Genomic DNA, 21,112 nt, shown 5'->3' with positions numbered 1-21,112 from the left:
TCCAGGAGAGCCTTTTGAGAGACCAACAATGGAAGGAGAATTACAGAACTTCATCTTCTGGAAATAGAGCTGGTCAAGTAGTGAAGGTTGAGGGCCTCCATTGGTCAGATTTGACCATGGATATTGCATCCTTGCTGTCTAGATACACAAGCCTGGGCAGTACCAAATGGAGAGCATGCTGTTGCTCATGCAGCAAGTTCCCTCTCTCCATGCATCTGATGAATCCAAAGGAGTGACAGAGACCAATACAGTTTGGTACCAGCAGCATCGCTGGAGTTACCAGTCAGCATTGAGCTCAATGTAGGACTGCCTTAGGGACTCCAGCTCCTGATTTTTTCCTTGGTGTTTACTCCTAAAGCCTTCCCCATGTGTGGTTATAGCCGCAAGGCAGCAGAGGCTTGAAATCAGTTTCCTTCTCCCAAATGAGCTGCTAACCTTGGCTGATGAACCGCATCTGCCTGAAGTGACTCGTTTTAAGGCACCAGTAACCCGCCTTTGCCCTTTCTTGTGTCAGTAGAAATGGTTCCGCCAAGCTTAGTACGTGAAGACCAGATGCTGGACTTGGTTGTCAGAGGCTACTTGGGCCGCGTGCCACTGGCAGCTCGTCTCCATTGCCACCCCTGGCTATAACATACTTGTATTGCATCTGTTTGCTATTTGCACATCTTTTCCTCTATCACCTATTGACTACTAAGAGATTTGTAATACACCCCAAGGCTCTTGGCAGTGTGGAGGATCAGTGGGATTTTGGGGTCCGAGTCCATAGGACAATCAAAACTGCTAAGCAGGTTGACTGTCTGGTTAAGAAGGCATATGGTGCATTGGCCTACATCAACCGTGGGATTGAGTTTAAGAGCCAACAGGTAATGTTACAGCTTTATAGACCTTGGTCAGACCCCACTTGGAGTACTGTGCTCAGTTCTGGTCGCCTCACTACAGAACGGATGTGGAAACTATAGAAAGGGTGCAGAGGAGATTTACAAGGATGTTGCCTGGATTGGGGAGCATGCCTTATGAGAATAGGTTGCGTGAACTCGGCCTTTTCTCCTTGGAGTGATGGAGGATAAAAGGTGACCTGATAGAAGTGTATAAGATGATGAGAGGCATTGATCATGTGGATAGTCAGAGGCTTTTTCCCAGGGCTGAAATGGTTAACACGAGGGCATAGTTTGAAGGTGCTTGGAAGTAGGTACAGAGATGTCAGGGGTAAGTTTTTTTACGCAGAGAGTGGTGAGTGCGTGGAATGGGCTGCCAGCGATGGTGGTGGAGGCGGATACGATAGGGTCTTTTCAGAGACTCCTGGATAGGTACATGGAACTTAGAAAAATAGAGGGCTATGGGTAACCCTAGGTAATTTCTAAAGTGAGTGCATGTTCAGCACAACATTGTGGGCCAAAGGCCCTGTATTGGGCTGCAGTTTTTCTATGTTTCTAAGATATGAGGTGCATTTGGCAGTTTTGAGCCTGTGCTCACTGGAATTTAGAAAAATGCAGGAAGATCTCATTGAAACCATAAGACATGGGAGCAGAACTAGGCCATCTGGCCTATTGAGTCTGCTCTGCCATTCAATCATGGCTGATAATTTTTTTTCTCCTCCTCAGCCCACTCCACAGCCTTCTTCCCGTAACCTTTGATGGTGTGCCCAATCAAGAACCAATCAAGCTCTGCCTTAAATACATCCAACGACCTGGCCTCTATGACTGCGTGTCATAATAAATTCCACAAATTCCCTACCCTCTGACTAAAGAAATTTCTCTGCATCTCTTTTTTTATATATAGATGTCCCTCCATCCAGAGGCTGTGCCCTCTTGTCTTAGACTCCCCTCCATAGGAAAACATCCTTTCCACATTTACTCTGTCTAGGTCTTTCAACATTCAAAAGGTTTCAACGTGATCCCTCCTCATCCTTCTAAATATCAGCAAGTACATACCCATAGGTTATCAATCCTCAATTGATAACCCTTTCACTCCTGGAATCATCTTTGTGAACCTCCTCTGGACCATCTCCAATGTCTTCACATCTTTTCTAAGATGACAGGCCCAAAACTGTTCACAATACTCAAGGTGAGACCTCATCAGTGCCTTATAAACCCTCAGCATCACATCCTTGCTCTTGTATTTGGACCTCTTGAAATGAATGCTAACATGGCATTTACCTTCCTCACCACCAACTCAACCTGCAAGTTAACCTTCAGGGTCTTCTGCCAAGTTCTTCCAAGTCCCTTTGCATCTCAGATTTCTGGATTTTTATCACGTTTAGGAAATAGCCCACACATTTATTTCAACTACCAAAGTACATGACCATACATTTTCAAACATTGTATTTCATTTGCCACTTTCTTGCCCATTTTCCTAATCTGTCTGAGTCTTACTGCATCCTACCTGTTTCGTCAACACTACCTGCCCCTCCACCAATCTTCATATCATCTGCAAACTTGGCAACAAAGCCATCTATTCTATCATCTAAATTATTTATGCACAGCATAAAAAGAAGTTATCCCAACACCAACCCTGCGGAACATCATTCGTCACTGACAGCCAACCAGAAAAGGATCCTTTTATTCCCATTCGCTGCCTCCTACCAATCTGCCAATGCTCTAACCATGTAATTAACTTTTCTGTAATGCATGGGCTCTTGTTAAACAGCCTCATGTGTGGCAACTTAGACCATAAGAGAAAGGAGCAGGTCAGCCATTTGGCCCATCGAGTCTGCTCCACCATTTCATCATGAGCTGATCCAATCTCCCCTCTAGTGCCATTCCCCCGCCTTCTCACCATAACCTTTGATACCCTGACTACTTGGATACCTATCAATCTCTGCCTTAAATACACCCAATGACTTGGCCTCCACTGCGGCCCGTGGCAACAAATTCCATAGATTCACCACCCTCTGGCTAAAAAAATGTTTTCGCATCTCTGTTCTAAATGGGCGCCCTGCAATCCTCAAGTCATGTCCTCTCGTACTAGACTCCCCCACCATGGGAAACAACTTTGCCACATCCACTCTGTCCATGCCTTTCAACATTCGAAATGTTTCTATGAGGTCCCCCCTCATTCTGCTAAACTCCAAGGAGTACAGTCCAAGAGCGGTCAAACGTTCCTCATATGTTAACCCTCTCATTCCTGGAATCATTCCAGTGAACCTTCTCTGAACCCTCTCCAATGTCAGCACATCCTTTCTTAAATAAGAAGGCCAAAATTGCACACAGTATTCCAAGTGATATCTTACCAGTGCCCTATAGAGCCTCAACATCACATCCCTGCTCCTGTACTCTATTCCTCTAGAAATGAATGCCAACATTGCATTGGCCTTCTTCACCACCGACTCAACCTGGAGGTTAACCTTAAGGGTATCCTGCACGAGGACTCCCAAGTCCCGTTGCATCTCAGAACTTTGAATTCTCTCCCCATTTAAATAATAGTCTGCCCGTTTATTTCTTCTACCAAAGTGCATGACCGTACACTTTCTGACATTGTAATTCATTTGCCACTTCTTTGCCCATTCCCCCAATCTATCCAAGTCTCTCTGCAGACTCTCTGTTTCCTCAGCACTACCGGCCCCTCTACCTATCTTTGTATCATTAGCAAACTTAGCCACAAAGCCATCTATTCCATAATCCAAATTGTTGATATACAACATAAAAAGAAGCGGCCCCAGCACGGACCCCTTTGGAACACCACTGGTAACCGACAGCCAACCAGAATGGGATCCCTTTATTCCCACTCTCTGTTTCCTGCCAATCAACCAACGCTCTATCCACATGTGTAACTTTCCCGTAATTCCATGGGCTCTTGTTTAGCAGCCTCATGTGCGTCACCTTGTCAGAGGCCTTCTGAAAATCCAAATACACAACATCCACTGCATCTCCTTTGTCTAGCCTACCGTAGATTCCGGACTACAGAGCGCACCTGATTAAAAGCCGCTGGCTCTAATTTTAGAAATAAAATCAATTTTTTACTTGTAAAGGCTGCACCGGATTTTAGGCCGCACCGGATTTTAGGCCGTACCGGATTTTCGGCCGCAGGTGTCCCACGTTGTAATATGAGATATTTACACAGAAAGATATTACACATGAGGATTTTTTAACTTTTAATTAAATCCATATGGTAACAAAAACAAATACATATTGCAAATGCTTTTTTTCGAACCGTGCCCGTAACGCGGCTACTTTTAAATATACGTTGCGTATACTTCTTTACTGAACAACATTCCAATATCTCCTAACGACTGGTAAAAAATATATATACTGCAGCCTACCAGGAAAAGTTATTGATCGCCTTTAACTTAAAAGCAGCGTTTTCGCTCCGCCGCTCGACCCCCGCCGTCCCGTTTATCGCAAACCGGTATCCCACAAGACGCGGCGAAACCGGGTGTGACGTCATAGCATCCCGCGATGTAGTACAGAAAACAAATATAGTTAAAACTCTTCTAACTTTAACTAGAAAATGAATTACTAAGCGAAAATATTATAAACTAAATAACTGCCATAAAGGCAGCACAATGCTTTTCTTCGAGTGTTTTCCATGTTGATGAGGGTGAGTACAAATGACTGATTTACAATAATTTAATTGTGAAAGTGCGCTTGATTTATCGTACAATTTCATTGGACCTCTGTGAACTACTCATCAATTTTATTGGTCTACTGTTACGAGGCAAAATGTTTACGAGGCGGCATGAAAAAAAATCATGCATTAGCCGCTCTGGATTAAAGGCCGCAGAGTTCAAAGCTGTTCAAAATGTGGGAAAAAAGTAGCGGCTTAAAATCCAGAATCTACGGTACTTGTAATTTCCTCAAAAAATTGCACTAGGTTTGTCAGGCAGGATTTTCCTTTAAGGAAACCATGCTGAGTTCTGTCTATCTTGTCATATGCCTCCAGGTACTCCATAACCTCATCCTTGACAATCGACTCCAACAACTTCCCAACCACCGATGTCAAGCTAACAAGTCTATAATTTCCTTTTTGCTTCCTTGCCCCCTTCTTAAATAGCGGAATAACATTTGCAACTTTCCAGTCCTCCGGAACTAGGCCAGAATCTATCGACTTTTGAAAGATCATTGCTAATGCCTCCGCAATCTCCACTGCTGCTTCCTTCAGAACAGGAGGGTGCATTCCATCTGGTCCAGGAGATTTATCTACCCTTAGACTATTCAGCTTCCTGAGTACTTTCTCTGTCGTAATTGTGATCGCGCGTATTTCTCTTCCCTGACACCCTTGAATGTCTGGTATATTGCTGACGTCTTCCTCAGTGAAGACTGATGCAAAATACTTGTTCAGTTCCTCCGCCATCTCCTTATCTCCCATTACAATTTCTCCAGCAGCATTTTCTGTCAGTCCTATATCTACTGTCACCTGTCTTTAACTCTTTATAAACTTGAAAAAGCTTTTAGTATCCTCTTTGATATTATTTGCTGCTTCCTTTCATAGTTTATCTTTTCCCTCTTAATGACCTTCTTAGTTTCCTTTTGTAAGCTTTTAAAAACTTACCAATCCTCTGTCTTCCCACTAATTTTTGCTTCCTTGTATGCCCTCTGCTTTGCTTTTACTTTGGCTTTGACTTTTCTTGTCAGCCACGGTTGCATTCTTTTTCCATTTGAAAATTTCTTCTTCTTTGGAATATAGCTGTCTTGCACCTTCATCACATCTCGCATAAACTCCAGCTACTGCTGCTCTGCCATCCTTCCCGCTAGTGTCCCTTTCCAGTCAACCTTGGCCTCTCTCATGCTACTATAATTTCCTTTACTCCACTGAAATACCGACACATCGGATTTTGGCTTCTCTTTCTCAAATTTCACAGTGAACTCAATCATGTTGTGATCACTGCCTCCTAAGGGTTCCTTCACTTCCATCTCTCTAATCACCTCTGGTTCATTACACAATACCCAATCCAGTACAGCCGATCCCTTAGTGGGCTCAATAACAAGCTGTTCTAAAAAGCCATCTTGTAGACATTCTACAAATTCTCTCTCTTGAGATCCAGTGCCGGCCTGATTTTCCCAATCCACTCGCATGTTAAAATCCCCTACAATTATCATAACACTGCCCTGCTGGCAAGCTTTTTCTATTTCCTGTTGTAATTTGTAGTCCACATCACTGCAGCTGTTTGGAGGCCTGTAGATAACTGCCATCAGGGTCCTCCTACCCCTGCGATTTCGTAGCTCAACCCATAAAGATTATGTACCTTCCAATCCTATGTCAACTCTTTCTAATGATTTAATATCATTTCTTACCATTAAAGCCACGCCACCCCCTCTACCTACCTGCCTATCCTTCCAATACACCGTGTATCCTTGGACGTTCAGCTCCCAGAGACATGCATCCTTTAGCCATGTCTCAGTGATGGCCACAATATCATACCTGCCAATCTGTAACTGTACAACAAGATCATCCACATTATTCCTTATGCTGCGTGCATTTAAGTATAACACCTTAAGTCCAGTATTTGGTACTATTTGCATTGATTGCACTGCAACTCATCCCAATGGCTGCAAATTTGCTTCATCACCTGCCTGTCCTTCCTGACATCCTTACTGCTCACTACCTTAGATCTATTTCTGTTTTCCCTCTCCTCCACTCCATCATTCTTAAAACTAGCATCCAATTTATTTGGTGTAAAATCCGAGTCATATGCACACCATTTATCAGACCATTTAAGAATTGCAATATCTCCCTCTAGATTATATTCTTTTATAGTAGTTTTCCATATTTTAAGAGTCAATTTCACCCATGGGTTATCAATAGTATTTATGTACCTTTGCAGGTTGTTATCAGCCAGAATTGCTTGTATGGGGATGGGAAGTACCCGCTCCTCAATGTTTTTCCATTGAGCGTCATATGATGGGTTGCACCAACATATCACAGCTCTCAACTGTGCTGCAAAATAGTAATCTCTAAGAGAAGGTAGGCCACGTTCCCCCCGTTTTCCTTTGCTAATTGCAAAGTTTTGAAACAAACTCTAGGCCTTTTACCCTGCCAACCATACCTTGATAACATCTTGTTCCATTCATTGAATTGATTTTGATTAATCTCTATTGGCAGGGTCTGAAAGAGATATTACAGTCTGGTCAGTATATTCATTTTAACAGACTCAATCCTTGAACTGAGACTGAAAAAAGGAATCAGGTTCCATCTTGCCATATCTTCCTTAATTTTTTTTATATAAAGGCTTGTAGCAGTGTGCTACACGCAGCGCTGCAATAAACAACACGAGTCGGTGAGCTGCGGTTGCAAAAGAGATTTATTCAAACTTCGTGGCCTCGCTTTAAAGCCTTCCTGATCCCGCCCTCCCTGGGCGGGAATGCTGTAGGGGGCGCATATTCACAGTCCCGTCCCGTGCGCAGGCTTTTCCCCTTGCTGGTGAAGCGGGCTTGGCGCCCTTTTTGGGACTGGCCTCCACTTTGTGAGCCGGTTCGAGTGCGCTGGGAAGTGGGTCGCCACATAACCCCCCCCCCCCCCCCCAGAACAGGCAATACACCCCCCAATGTCCACAGTCTGGGTCGGACTCTGTTTGGGAGGTCTGCCTCTGCGCCGCGGTGCCAGAATCTCGACCGGCTGTGCCAAGTCCACATGGGCTGGTTTGAGATGGTCCACCGTGAAAACCTCCTCTTTCCCCCCAATGTCCAGTACGAATGTGGACCCGTTGTTTCTGATTACTGTAAATGGCCTCTCGTAGGGCCGCTGTAGCGGTGCCTGATGTCCGCCCCGTCGTACAAAAATGAACTTACAGTTTCACAGGTCTTTGGGTACGCAGGTCGGGTTCTGCCCATGCTGCAAAGTGGGTATGGGGGCCAGGTTACCGAGCCGCTCGCGTAGTCTGCCTAGGACTGCTGCGGGTTCTTCCTTTTGCCCCCTTGGGGCTGGTATGAACTCCCCTGGGACGACCAGGGGTGCGCCGTACACCAACTCAGCCAACGAGGTGTGCAGATCTTCTTTGGGCACCGTGCGGATTCCGAGCAGTACCCAGGGAAGCTTGTCCACCCAGATAGGCCCTTTGAGGCGGGCCATGAGAGCCGACTTCAGGTGACGGTGGAAATGCTCCACCAGTCCATTCGACTGTGGGTGGTAGGCAGTTGTGTCGTGCAGCTGCGTCCCCAAAAGGCTGGCCATAGCTGACCACAGGCTGGAGGTGAACTGGGTGCCTCTGACGGAGGTAATGTGGGCCGGTACACCAAAGCGAGATACCCAGTTGGCAATCATTGCCCGGGCACAAGATTCAGAGGTGGTGTCGGTGAGCGGGACCGCCTCTGGCCATCTTGTGAACTGGTCCATGATAGTCAGGAGGTGCCACGCTCCTCGCGACACTGGCAGGGGGCCCACGATATCCACATTAATGTGGTCGAAACGCCGGTGGGTGGGGTGGAACTGCTGCGGCAGGGCTTTGGTGTGGCGCTGCACCTTGGCTGTTTGGCAGTGCATGCATGTTTTGGCCCATTCACTGACCTGCTTGCGGAGTCCGTGCCAAACGAACCTGTTGGAGACCATCCAGACTGTTGTCCTGATGGAGGGGTGCGCTAAGTTGTGAATGGAGTTGAAAACACGCCACTGCCAGGCTGCCGGGATGACGGGGCGGGGTTGGCTGGTGGTGACATCACAGAGTAGGGTCCTCTCATCTGGGCCTATGGGGAGGTCCTGGAGCTGCAAACCGGAGACTGCAGTCCTGTAACTAGGGATCTTCTCATCAGCCTGCTGCGCTTCCGCCAGTGCTTCATAGTCTACCCCCTGGGACAGGGCTAGGATGTTAGGGAGGGAGAGGGCGTCCGCCACGACATTGTCCTCTCTCGAGACATGCCGGACATCCGTCGTGTATTCGGAGATGTAAGACAGATGTCGCTGCTGGCGGGACGACCAGGGGTCGGATGCCTTCGTGAACGCAAAGGTAAGCGGTTTGTGGTCCGTGAACGCGGTGAAGGGCCTACCTTCCAAGAAGTACCTGAAATGCCGGATTGCCAGGTATAGCGCCAACAGTTCCCAGTCGAAAGCACTGTATTTGAGCTCGGGTGGTCATAGGTGTTTGCTGAAAAACGCCAGGGGTTGCCAGCGACCCTCGATGAGTTGTTCCAGCACCCCATCGACTGCCGTGTTAGATGCGTCCACTGTGAGGGCGGTAGGGACGTCCGTTCTGGGGTGCACTAGCATTGCGGCGTTTGCTAAGGCTTCTTTGGTTTTAATGAAAGCGGCGGCGGACTCCTCGTCCCAGGTAATGTCCTTGCCCTTACCCGACATCATGGCGAACAGGGGGCGCATGATTCAGGCAGCTGAAGGGAGGAAGCGGTGGTAGAAATTTACCATACCCACGAATTCCTGAAGGCCTTTGATTGTGTTGGGTCGGGGGAAATGGTGGATTGCGTCTACCTTGGCAGGCAGAGGGGTTGCCCCGTCTTTAGTAATCCTGTGGCCCAGGAAGTCGATGGTGTAGAGCCCAAACTGGCATTTGGCCGGGTTAATTGTCAGGCCATATTCATTCAGTCGGGCGTAGAGTTGACAGAGATGGGACAGATGCTCCTGACGACTGCTGCTGGTGATGAGGATGTCGTCCAAATAGATGAAAGCGAAGTCCAGGTCGCATCCCACCGCGTCCATTAGCCGCTGAAACATCTGTGCGGCATTCTTTAGGCCGAACGGCATGCGGAGGAACTCGAAAAGGCCGAATGGGGTGATGAGTGCCGTTTTGGGGACGTCGTCCGGATGCATCGGGATTTGATGGTATCCCCGGATGAGGTCTACCTTGGAGAAGATCCGTGCACCGCGCAGGTTTGCTGCAAAGTCCTGAATGTGCGGCACAGGGTAGCGGTCCGGTGTTGTAGCCTCGTTCAGCCTGCGGTAGTCGCCGCATGGTCTCCAGCCCCCTGTTGCTTTGGGCACCATGTGCAGGGGGGAGGCCCATGGGCTGTTGGACCGCCATATGATCCCCAATTCCTCCACCCACTTGAACTCCTCCTTCGCCAGTCGGAGCTTGTCCGGGAGAAGCCTTCGAGCATGGGCGTGGAGGGGTGGTCCCTGTGTCGGGATGTGGTGCTGTACGCCGTGTCTGGGCATGGCTGCCGTGAACTGCGGTGCCAGAACCGATGGGAAATCCGCCAGGACTCTGGTGAAGTCGTTGTCAGACAGCGTGATGGAGTCTAAGTGTGGGGCCGGCAACTGGGCTTCACCCAGGGAGAACATTTGAAAGGTCTCGGCGTGGACCAGTCTCTTCCCTTGCAGGTCGACCAGTAGGCTGTGAGCCCACAAAAAATCCGCGCCCAGGAGCGGTTGGGCTACGGCAGCCAGTGTGAAGTCCCACGTGAACTGGCTGGAGCCGAACTGTAGCCGCACCGTACGGGTGCCGTAGGTCCTTACTGTGCTGCCGTTCTCGGCCCTCAGGGTGGGACCCGGTGCCCTGTTGCGGGTATTGTAACTTGTCGAAGGTAAGATGCTGATCGCGGCTCCGGTGTCGACCAAAAAGCGGCATCCCGACCACTTGTCCCACACATACAGGAGGCTATCCCAATGGCCAGCTGCCGTAGCCATCAGCGGCGGCGGGCTTCTGCGCCCCACCGCTGGTGGTAGAAGCACCATTGTTCGTTGGCCTCCTCACCCCTGCCTCTGGGGTTAGCGGTCTCTGCGGCCGGGCCTGGTCTGGTTTGCTGCTGGGAGCGTGGCCTGGTGATCTGTGCGACGGACTCCCCACTCTCCTTCTTGGCTTTCCACAGCACGCCCGCCTTCCGGGGGTCGCTGAAATCCGCTTCGGACAGCAGCAGGCATATGTCCTCGGGCAGCTGCTCCAGGAATGCCTGCTCAAGCATGAGGCAGGGCTTGTGTCCTCCGGCCAGGGAGAGCATCTCGTTCATCAAAGCCGATGGCGGTCTGTCTCCCAAACCATCCAGGTGCAGTAAGCAGACAGCTCACTCGCGCCGTGAGAGTCTGAAAGTCCTTACGAGCAGGGCTTTGAATTCTGTGTATTTGCCGTCCGCTGGGGGAGACTGTATGAACTCCTCAACCTGGGCCGCTGTTTCCTGGTCAAGGGAGCTCACCACATAGTAGTAACATGTGTCATCCGAGGTTATCTGCCGAATGTGGAATTTTGCTTCTGCTTGCTGGAACCATAGGTGAGGTTGCAGCGTCCAGAAGCTTGGCAGTTTTAACTTGGGCTGTCGGGGTCACCAATTGTAGCGGTGTGCTACACGCAGCACTGCAATAAACGACACGGGTTGGTGAGCTGCGGTTGCAAAAGAGATTTATTCAAACTTCGCAGCCTCGCTTTAAAGCCTTCCTGATCCCGACCTCCCCGGGCGGGAATGCTTTAGGGGGTGCATATTCACAGTCCCGTCCCGCGCGCGGGCTTTTCCCCTTGCTGGTGAAGCAGGCTTGGCGCCCTTTTTGGGACTGGCCTCTATGCCGGCGCGCGCCACTTTGTGAGCTGGTTCGAGTGCGCTGGGAAGTGGGTCGCCACAGGCTGATAATTCTGATAATTTTGCCAAATCTTTTGGCATAATGATGCCCAAATATTTGAAAGACTCTTTCTGCCATGCCCAGGGATACCTACTTTCAATTTCTCTTGGTGGGCTTATAGTAATATGAAAGTAATTGGGTTTTATCTGTGTTGATCTTGTATCCTGATAATTGGCCACATTGTTCAAAGGATTGCATCAATTTAAGTAAAGAGTATGTTGGTTGCCCTAGATAGATCAAAATCTCATCCGCATAACAAGCCAATTTATGCTCTGTCCCTTTAATAGTAATTCCCCTGATATCTTCATTTTGTCTGATGTATTGAGCTAATGGTTCCAGATATAATGCAAAGAGTAGCGGTGACGATGCACAACCCTGTCTCGTGCCCCTTTCTAGGGTAAGACTATTTGATAAATATCCATTGATTTTAATCCTAGCAGTAGGGGTGTCATATAGTGTCTGTATAGTTTTAATAATTGTGTCTTGGAAACCAAACCTATGTAAAACTCTGTAAAGGAAATTCCAATTAACTGAATCAAATGCCTTTTCAGCGTTCACACTTATCACTATTGCTTCGATTTTATTTTTTTGTATATGATCCATAATGTGAAGTGTCCTTCGTATATTGTCTTGTGTTTGGCATTGTCGTATAAAATCTATCTGATCGTTACGTATCAGTATGGGTAGAAACTCCTCTAATCGTTTGGCCATGATCGAGGTAAATAATCTATAATCTACATCAGGAACGGATATTCGTCTAAATGACCCGCATTCCATTTTATCCTTGCCTTCTTTTGGTATAGCTGAGATTATCGCTTCCTTCCAACTGGGTGGCATTTGTGCCTTTTTTAGAGCCCAGTTCAGTGTGGGGAGTAAAACAGGAATTAACTCATTTTTGAATTCTTTGTACTGTGCCGTATACCCATCTGATCCTGGTGACTTGCTTAATTTAAGCCTACTAATTGCAGCTTTTAATTCAACTTCAGTTATGTTAGCAGTCATCATTCTATTTTGTTCTTCACTTAAAGTGGGTAACTCTAGAGAATTCAAGAAGGTGTCATTTTGGGTTATGCTTCCCCCTGGAACTTTAGAATATAGAGTTTTGTAAAACACTTCAAAAGCTTCTTGTATTTCACTTAGCTTATTTTTTATCATTTTCGTTCTTGGGTCCCTAATTCTATGAATTGTATTTTCTGCTATCTTTTTTTTCAGTTTCCACACCAGTATTTTCATAGATTTCGATTCACTTTCATAATGTCTCTGTTTCAGAAACATTAAGTTTTTCCTGATTTCTTGCGTAGCCAAACTATTAATTTCATTCCTAATTCTTTTAATTTCCCCTAATGTATCCTGTGCCAAATTCAATTTGTGTTTTTTCTCTAGTTCCTTCAGCCTATTTTGTAATTCCTCCAATATTTTATTCCTTATTTTTTTCTTATATGAAGATAATGCTATAATTTTCCATCTTAAGACAGCCTTCAGAGTATACCATAAAATGGGAGGTAAAACCTCTCCATTATCATTAAATTCTAAGTAGAGACCAATTTCTTTTTTAATTTGTTCCTTAAAGTACGGATCATTGAGTAGACTTGAATTTAGTTTCCAAATAGTATTCTTTGGTTGTAGGTCAAAATCAACAGATAAATATATAGGTGCATGGTCACTTACATCTATTGTCCCAATTCCACGGGTGTTTATTTTGTCTTTGTCTTTTCCAAATGTTATGACATAGTCTATTCTTGTATATACAGAATGGGGAGCAGAATAATCCTTCTGTCAGGGAAAAGGTCCCTCCATATATCAATTAGACCAACATCCTCAAAAAGTGTATTAACTTTCTTATGTAAAGATTTTGTTTCATAGGTTTTTCTATTGGAAGAGTCTAAGTTTGGTTGTAATTGTAAATTTAAGTCTCCCCCACATATCAGGAGACCTTCTGTTTCCGTTACCATAATATCAGTAATATTTTGAAAGAAACCAATATCACTTCCCAGGGGTGCATATATATTCAATAGAGTAACTGAATTTCTGTCTATATTCCCCCTTACCAGAATATATCTGCCCTCTTTTTCAAAATTTAGCTTACTTGAGATAAGAATAGCAACTCCTCTCCTATGTCCTGATTTATATGAGGAGAAAAACAAATTAGTGAAGCCCATTCTCTTTAGTTTTCTATGCTCATTATCACTTAAATGAGTTTCCTGTAAATATACTACATAGGCTTGTTCTTTTTTCATTTTGGATAAAATTCTATTATGTTTAATTGGATTTAATAGCCCATTGACATTAAAAGAAATGAATTTTACTTTGTCCTTAGCCATCTGTATTTATCTGTCAATGTATCATTGAAATTAGCAGAATAAAACATAATTGATCTACTCCCTGAACAAATAAGAACCAAGAAACGCAAATAATAACAAAAATGGCAACGAACGTGTAATTCCAAGGCTGAGGTCTCTAGTAGATGACCCTGCGTTGAGCTAGAGGAAATGTCTAGCTGTGGGGGATAACCCCTCCTACTTGTGAGTTGAGGGCCCCCATTGCAGTATTCATAAGTCAGTGAACAAATCCATTACACAGAAAAGATTTCCCTGTGTACTCCTATATATATGTATATATACACGCACATACACACCCACACACATATATGCACACATATATATATTCTCATTTTGGTGGGGAGAAAGGAGTAAGTGAGCAAATAACAACTAAGTAATATAAAATCCACATTATAATAAGTATTTCTTGAGATAGGTATATCACCGTGTACTTGTGCTTCCGTTTAGCTTCTCAACATTTTTAAAGTTAGCCAAACCTTATGACTCTTCTGGAGGGGGTGAGGACTGTCTTTTGAAAACTCCCGGTCTCTTTCTGATATACTTCTCTCGGCCTTCTCCCGTTTCCTGCCTTCTCGATTCTCGCAGTATTTCACAAGCGGAGCGGGATAATTCCCCTGCCAGGCTTTCCCTCAGTTTGATCACGTTGACGGGCAACCCTCTGGCCTTCATGTCTGTAGTTGCCTCTTCCACTGTCTGGTACAACCGCGTCCCGTCTTCATAAAACACTTGAAGTTCAGCAGGGTACAGAGTTTGAAATCTAATCCTTTTTTGCTTTAGTACTCGCTTTACTTCAGAGTATTCTTTATGTTTCTGCAGGACCACGGTAGGGGGGGGGGTAATCTTGGTTGAAATATATTAATTTATCGCCTCAAAAACCCTCTTCTTATCCCAGGCCCTTCGTAGAATCTCCACCTTGGTACTGTACCAAAGGAATTTAATTATTATTGAGTGTGGCTTATCTCAGGTAGACTTCGGGACTAGTGCGAGATGTGTTCTCTCGATTCCCAGCTCCATAGTCGAGAGAAGTTCCAGCGCGTCCCGCAGCAATTTTCCGACAAACTCCGTCATAGACAAGCCCTCTGCTCCTTCAGGAACGTTGTATATTCTGATATTTTTCCGCCGTGATCTTCCCTGCAGGTCAAGCAGTTTACCTTCTTGGTGTTTTAATATTTTTATTGTCTTACTCAGTATTCGTTCCACATTTTGAACGCGATCTTCCACCTTCTCAATTCGAGTCTCTACCTTTGCTATTTTTTGATTGACGTTGGCGAGCTCTGACTTAGTATCATGTAGCTGCTGCTTTATATCTTTCTAGAACTCCCTTATCTCTTTCAGAATTTCGATCATATTCGCCGCTTCGCCTGAACGAGGCCCAGCGTCTGCCTCGCTAGCATGCGGTCGGGTAGGAGAGCAGCTCGCTGCACTCCTTTCGGCCACAGGCTCCACAGTGTCACTTTTTTAATTTCCATTCTTTTTCCCCATTCGTGCCCCTCTTTTCAGTTCAAATATTTTTCGAAAAATACTATATTTGATGGGTTAACGGGGCTTAATACGCGTTTTTCCAGAGGAGCTAGTGACTTAAGCTGCCATTCTCGGCGATGACATCACCGGAAACCTCTGTTCCTATGTCTTATGGTTTTCTGCTAGTTTTCTCTCGTATCTGCTTTCAGTGTTATTAAGTTTGGGATATAGGTTCCGGGAGCATGAAGTGTTGGTGATAGATTTGCCTGGATAATGGGAATGTCAGAGCTCACTAGGTGGGTTTCAAAATTCAAAAGTTTAATGTACATTTATTATCAAAGTATATATAAATTATACCACCTTGAGATCTGTCTCCTTGCAGGGGACCATAAAACAAAGAAACCCAAAAGAACCAGTTATTAAAAAGAGCTAACACCCAATGCGCAGAGAGGGAGAAAAAAAAACACAAATCTTGTAAACAATAAAAGCAAGCAACAGCATTCAGAATGAAAGTGAGTCTGTAGACAAGAAGCCTGGAGCCATCCCAAAGCCTTAGTCTTTGCTTCAGCCTCAATGCAGTGGAGAGCAGAGCTGACTGACCCTCACCCACTGTCCCAACTCCCTGCCATTTCGATCCACCTGGCCCACATTTTAGATCATCCAAACTCCAGATCGCTCCCTGCACTAGGACCTGGAGCCCTGTTGCATCAACAGGGCCTGGACTCTCTGCCATGTTTCGACCTGTACCTATCCTTTCCAAAGTGGTCTTCTGCTTAGATTGATCAGACCTTGCTTTTGGTTTAAGTAGATGGGATTTGAAACCCCTCCACTCCAACTTTTTTCCACTTCTCAAGCCTGCATCCATCTCGACCATGCCTCAACCTCACTCCAACCACTTTTCATCAGACATGCTGTGACCTTGCTCTGAATTTGCATTGTACCCGCATGCCTCAATTCTCAAGTCATCTTTGCATCCACTCATCTTTAAGTTATTTACAGTGATCATTTACCACAGTTTTCCACAGAAGTGTTACTAATAAAGTATTTAGTTGTATTTCTTGCTTTAAGCTGTCGGTCGTCCTCAGTAGTGCTATCTTAAACCAGAACCTATAGGAGGTATGTCAGTTCAGATGGGGAATGTTATGATGAGTATTTGTGAGGTTGCACAAGGTCAGAGAAGATGGTCTTCCAGTTTATTGTTATCACAAATTAGGTTTAATGTTTGCCTTTCAGAGTAAAAGGAAAGATAATGATGAGGTGCAGCCAGTTAGTGGAGAATCTTCGCCAGGGCTTTCAGGAGCTGCTGAAAGAGTTTAAGCAATGGAAGAACAACACCAGGAATCTGCTGGACTCTGCCCTGGATACCAATGATGAAGCATTTGCCAACCTTTATCTACAGCGCATTGAGGTAATTGACAAACACGTACCAGACCTTGTATACGGTGCATTGACCTACAGTGCCTATAAAAAGTATTCATCCCTCTTGGAAGTTTGCATGTTTTATTGTTTTATGACATTGAATCACAGTGGATTTTATTTGGCTTTCTTTGACACTGATCGACAGAAAAAGACTTCCATGTCAAAGTGAAAACAGATCTCTACTAAGTGATATAAATTACTTACAAATATAAAACACAAAATAATTGCATAAGTATTCATCCCCTTTAATATGACATACCAAATCATCACTGGTGTAGCCAATTGTTTTTAGAAGTTACATAATTAGTTAAATAAAGACCATGCAAACTCTTCTCTCTCCTGCCATCTGGCAAAAGGTACCAAAGCATTGGGGCTCTCATGACCAGACTGTGCAACAGTTTCTTCCCCCATCAGACTCCTCAATACCCAGAGTCTGGACTGACATCTACATGATTTATTATTATATTGAAATTTGTCCTCTACTGTGCCTATTGTCTTGTTTATTAATTATTAATTAATTAATTTTTGTGCTGCCGTGCACTGTTTTCTGCACTTTATGTAGTCCTGTGTAGGTCTGTAGTCTAGTGTAGTTTTTGTGTTGTTTTATGTCGTCTAGTGTAATTTTTTGTTGTTTCATGTAGCACCATGGTCCTGGAGAAACGTCGTTTCATTTTTACTGTGTACTGTACCAGCAGTTTATGGTCAAAATGACAATAAAAAGTGACTTGACTAGATGTGTGTATAGTCAAGATGTTTCAAATGTTGTAAAAATGCACTTGTATCTGGAACGTTCAACTGCTGGTGTGTCAGTATCCTGGCAAAAACTACACCATGAAGACAAAAGAGCACTCCAAGCAACTCCGTGAAAAGGTGATTGAAAAGCACAAGTCAGAAGATGGATACAAGAAAATTTCTAAGTCGCTCGCATTAGGGTTAGGGTACAGTTAAGTCAATCATCAAGAAATGGAAAGAATATGGCACAGCTGTAAATAGATAGATACCTTGACCTTGTCTTATGGTCTAATGGTTTTGTACTTTATTGATCTCAAAGGAAATTACAGTGTCACAGCAGCAGTACAAGTCCACAGATACAAATATTAGAAGAGAAGTAGAGAGAATAAAGAAGTAAGCTATCACAAACAATCTTAACGGGGGGGGGGGGGGGGGGGTGTCATCACTTCCCCGGCTATAGATTGACTCATAATAGAGCCTAATGGCTGAGGGTAAGAATGACTTCATATAGCACTTTATAGAGCAGCACAGTTTTCTTTGTCTATTACTAAAAGTGCTCCTCTGTTCAGCCAAGGTGGCTTGCAGAGGGTGAGAAACATTGTCCAGAATTGCCAGGATTTTCCATAGGGTCCTTTGTTCTATCACACTTCCAGTGTGTCCAGTTTGACTCCTATAACATTGCTGTCCTTGGATTCCAGACCTCTTGAAATGAATGCTAACATTGCATTTGCCTTCCTCACCGCTGACTCTACCTATAAGTTAACCTTAAGGGTGTTCTACACAAGGACTCTCAAGTCCATTTGCTTCTCAGATTTTTGGATTTTCTCCCTGTTTAGAAAATGGTCTGTACATTTAATTCTACTATCAAAGTGCATGACCATTCATTTTCTAACATTGTATTTCATTTGCCACTTCCTTGTCCATTTTCCTAATTTGTCTGAGTCCTTCTGCAGACTACCTGTTTCCACAACACTACCTGCCCCTCCACCAATCTTTGTATCATCTGCAAACTTGGCAACAAAGCCATCTATTCTTTCATCTAGGTTATTGATATGCACATAAAAAGAAGTAGTTCCAACATCGACCCTGTGGAACTGGCCACTGGCAGCCAACCAGAAAAGGATCCTTTTATTCCCACTCGCTGCTTCCTATCAATTAGCCAATGCTCTAACCACGCAAGTAACTTTCCTGTAATACCATGAGCTCTTAACTTGGTAAGCAGCCTCATGTGTAGCACCTTGTCAAATGCCTTCTGAAAGTCCAAATATACAACATCCACTGCGTCCCCTTTATTCATCCTACATGTATTCTCAACATTCCAACAGAATTCCAATAGGTTCATCAGGCAAGATTTTCCCCAAAGAAAGCCATGTTGACTCTATCCGATCTTGTCCGGTGTCACTAAGTACTCCATCACCTCATCCTTAACAATTGATTCTAACATCTTCCCAACCACTGGGTCAAGCAAACTAGTGTATAATTTCCTTTCTGCTGCCTTCCTCCTTTCTTAAAGAGTGGAGTGACATTTGCAGTTTTCCAGTCCTCTGGCACCAGAGTCCAATGATTTTTGAAAGATCATTACTAATGCCTCCACAATCTCCTTTGTCTTACCAACGTGGCTTCCAGGCATATCTAGATAGCAGTGATAGGATTGGGCTGAAGGGTAAATCATGGTTGACTAATCTGTTGGAGCTTTTCGAGGATGTAACCAGGAAGTTAGACAGGGGAGATCCAGTGGATGTAGTGTGCCTCGCTTTTCAGAAGGCATTTGATAAGGTCCCACATAGGAGATTGGTGGGTAAAATCAAAGCTCAGGGCATCAGGGGGAAGACATTGACATGGATAGAAAACTGGTTGGCAGATAGAAAGCAAAGGGTAGCAGTGAATGGGTGTTTCTCGGAATGGCAGGTGGTGACTAGTGGGGTGCCACAGGGCTCAGTATTGGGACCACAGCTGTTTACAATTTACGTCAACAATTTAGATGAAGGCATTGAGAATAACATCAGCAAATTTGCTGATGATACTAATCTGGGTGGCAGTATGACATATGATGAGGATGTTAGGAGAATTCAGGGTGACTTGGATAGGCTGGGTGAGTGGGCAGATACTTGGCAGATGACGTTTAATGTGAATAAGTGTGAGGTTATCCACTTTGGGAGTAAGAACAGGAAGGCAGATTATTATCTGAACGGTGTAGAGTTAGGTAAGGGAGAAATACAAAGAGATCTAGGAGTCCTTGTTCATCAGTCACTGAAGGTGAATGAGCAAGTGCAGCAGGCAGTGAAGAAGGCTAATGGAATGTTGGCCTTTATTACAAAGGGAATTGAGTACAAGAGCAAGGAAATACTCTTGCATTTTTACAGAGCCCTGGTGAGACCACACCTGGAGTATTGTGTACAGTTTTGGTCTCCAGGGTTAAGGAAGGACATCCTGGCTGTAGAGGAAGTGCAGCGTAGATTCACGAGGTTAATTCCTGGGATGTCCGGACTGTCTTACGCAGAGAGGTTAGAGAGACTGGGCTTGTACACGCTGGAATTAAGGAGATTGAGAGGGGATCTGATTGCAACATGTAAGATTATTAAGGGATTGGACAAGATAGAGGCAGGAAATATGTTCCAGATGCTGGGAGAGTCCAGTACAAGAGGGCATGGTTTGAGAATAAGGGGTAGGTCATTTAGGACAGAGTTAAGGAAAAACTTCTTCTCCCAGAGAGTTGTGGGGGTCTGGAATGCACTGCCTCGGAAGGCAGTGGAGGCCAATTCTCTGGATGCTTTCAAGAAGGAGCTAGATAGGTATCTTATGGATAGGGGAATCAAGGGATATGGGGACAAGGCAGGAACCGGGTATTGATAGTAGATGATCAGCCATGATCTCAGAATGGCGGTGCAGGCTCGAAGGGCCGAATGGTCTACTTCTGCACCTATTATCTATTGAAAGACTGGATGGCAACCGAGGAAGGTCGGTGACGCTGGAGAGACAGCTGACCTCCAGGAAAGTCTGGCATGGGCTCACAAGGCTAGCAACCTTGTGGGCAGCACTCACAAGAGGGCACCACTCAAGCTATGATTGAACATGAAGAGCAATACCCGCAGAGTCTCCCGGGGGGGGGGGGGGGGGGGAGTAGGAAGAGGATGAAAGACTCAACGGGATGGTGAGAGGGCTCAAGATACACCAGAGCAGGTCTAGATGTGGATCAATGGTGACCCAAGTGCAGCACACGGACTTAGTATCCGATGAGACGAAGGAGAATGTCAGCCAGGAAGCACCCCACAGAGCTGAAGATCTCTCCGCACTTGAGTCGCCTCAGCACCAAACAACAGACCAAGTGAGTTCCCCTTTGGCTACCCCAATCCATTTGTCAAGGAAAGATAGGATCAAATGGCCTAGATTGTCAGACAATGTCACCTGGATGCAGTTCGATAATGATCTAGACGGCATCCTGGAAGTTGCCTTAGCAGGTCCAGTGCAAAGCCATAGCATACAATCTAGCTAAGGAACGATTTGGCCCAATGGAGCGGAGAAGCCAGCCTGAGTTACCGCGGCAACCAAGTTAATAAATAACTAAGTTAATGTCTTAGAGTGGCCATGGCAAGTTCCAGACCTCAATCCAATTGAGAATTTGTGGTTGGACTTGAAAAGGGCTGTTCACTCATGATCCCCATGAAATCTGGCAGAGCTTGAGCGGTTTTGTGAAGAAGAATGGGGAAAAATTACAGAGTCCATATATGCAAAGC

At 45.2% G+C, this 21,112-nt stretch overlaps 1 protein-coding gene across 2 annotated transcripts in view; it reads left to right on the top strand.

The window, feature by feature from the left end:
* Positions 1-21,112, top strand: part of syne3 (spectrin repeat containing, nuclear envelope family member 3) — a 154,207-nt gene that overhangs the window by 65,863 nt on the left and 67,232 nt on the right. For both annotated transcript variants that reach the window (XM_073039109.1, XM_073039111.1), the window contains one exon: positions 16,461-16,635. In XM_073039109.1, coding sequence (XP_072895210.1) covers positions 16,461-16,635 — 175 coding nt within the window. The remainder of the gene's footprint in view (positions 1-16,460; positions 16,636-21,112) is intronic.

This window comes from Hemitrygon akajei, chromosome 3, assembly GCF_048418815.1.
Source record: "Hemitrygon akajei chromosome 3, sHemAka1.3, whole genome shotgun sequence".
NCBI lineage: Eukaryota > Metazoa > Chordata > Chondrichthyes > Myliobatiformes > Dasyatidae > Hemitrygon > Hemitrygon akajei.
The sequence above is the reverse complement of the archived record's forward strand: the minus strand, read 5'-3'. Positions and strand labels throughout refer to the sequence as shown.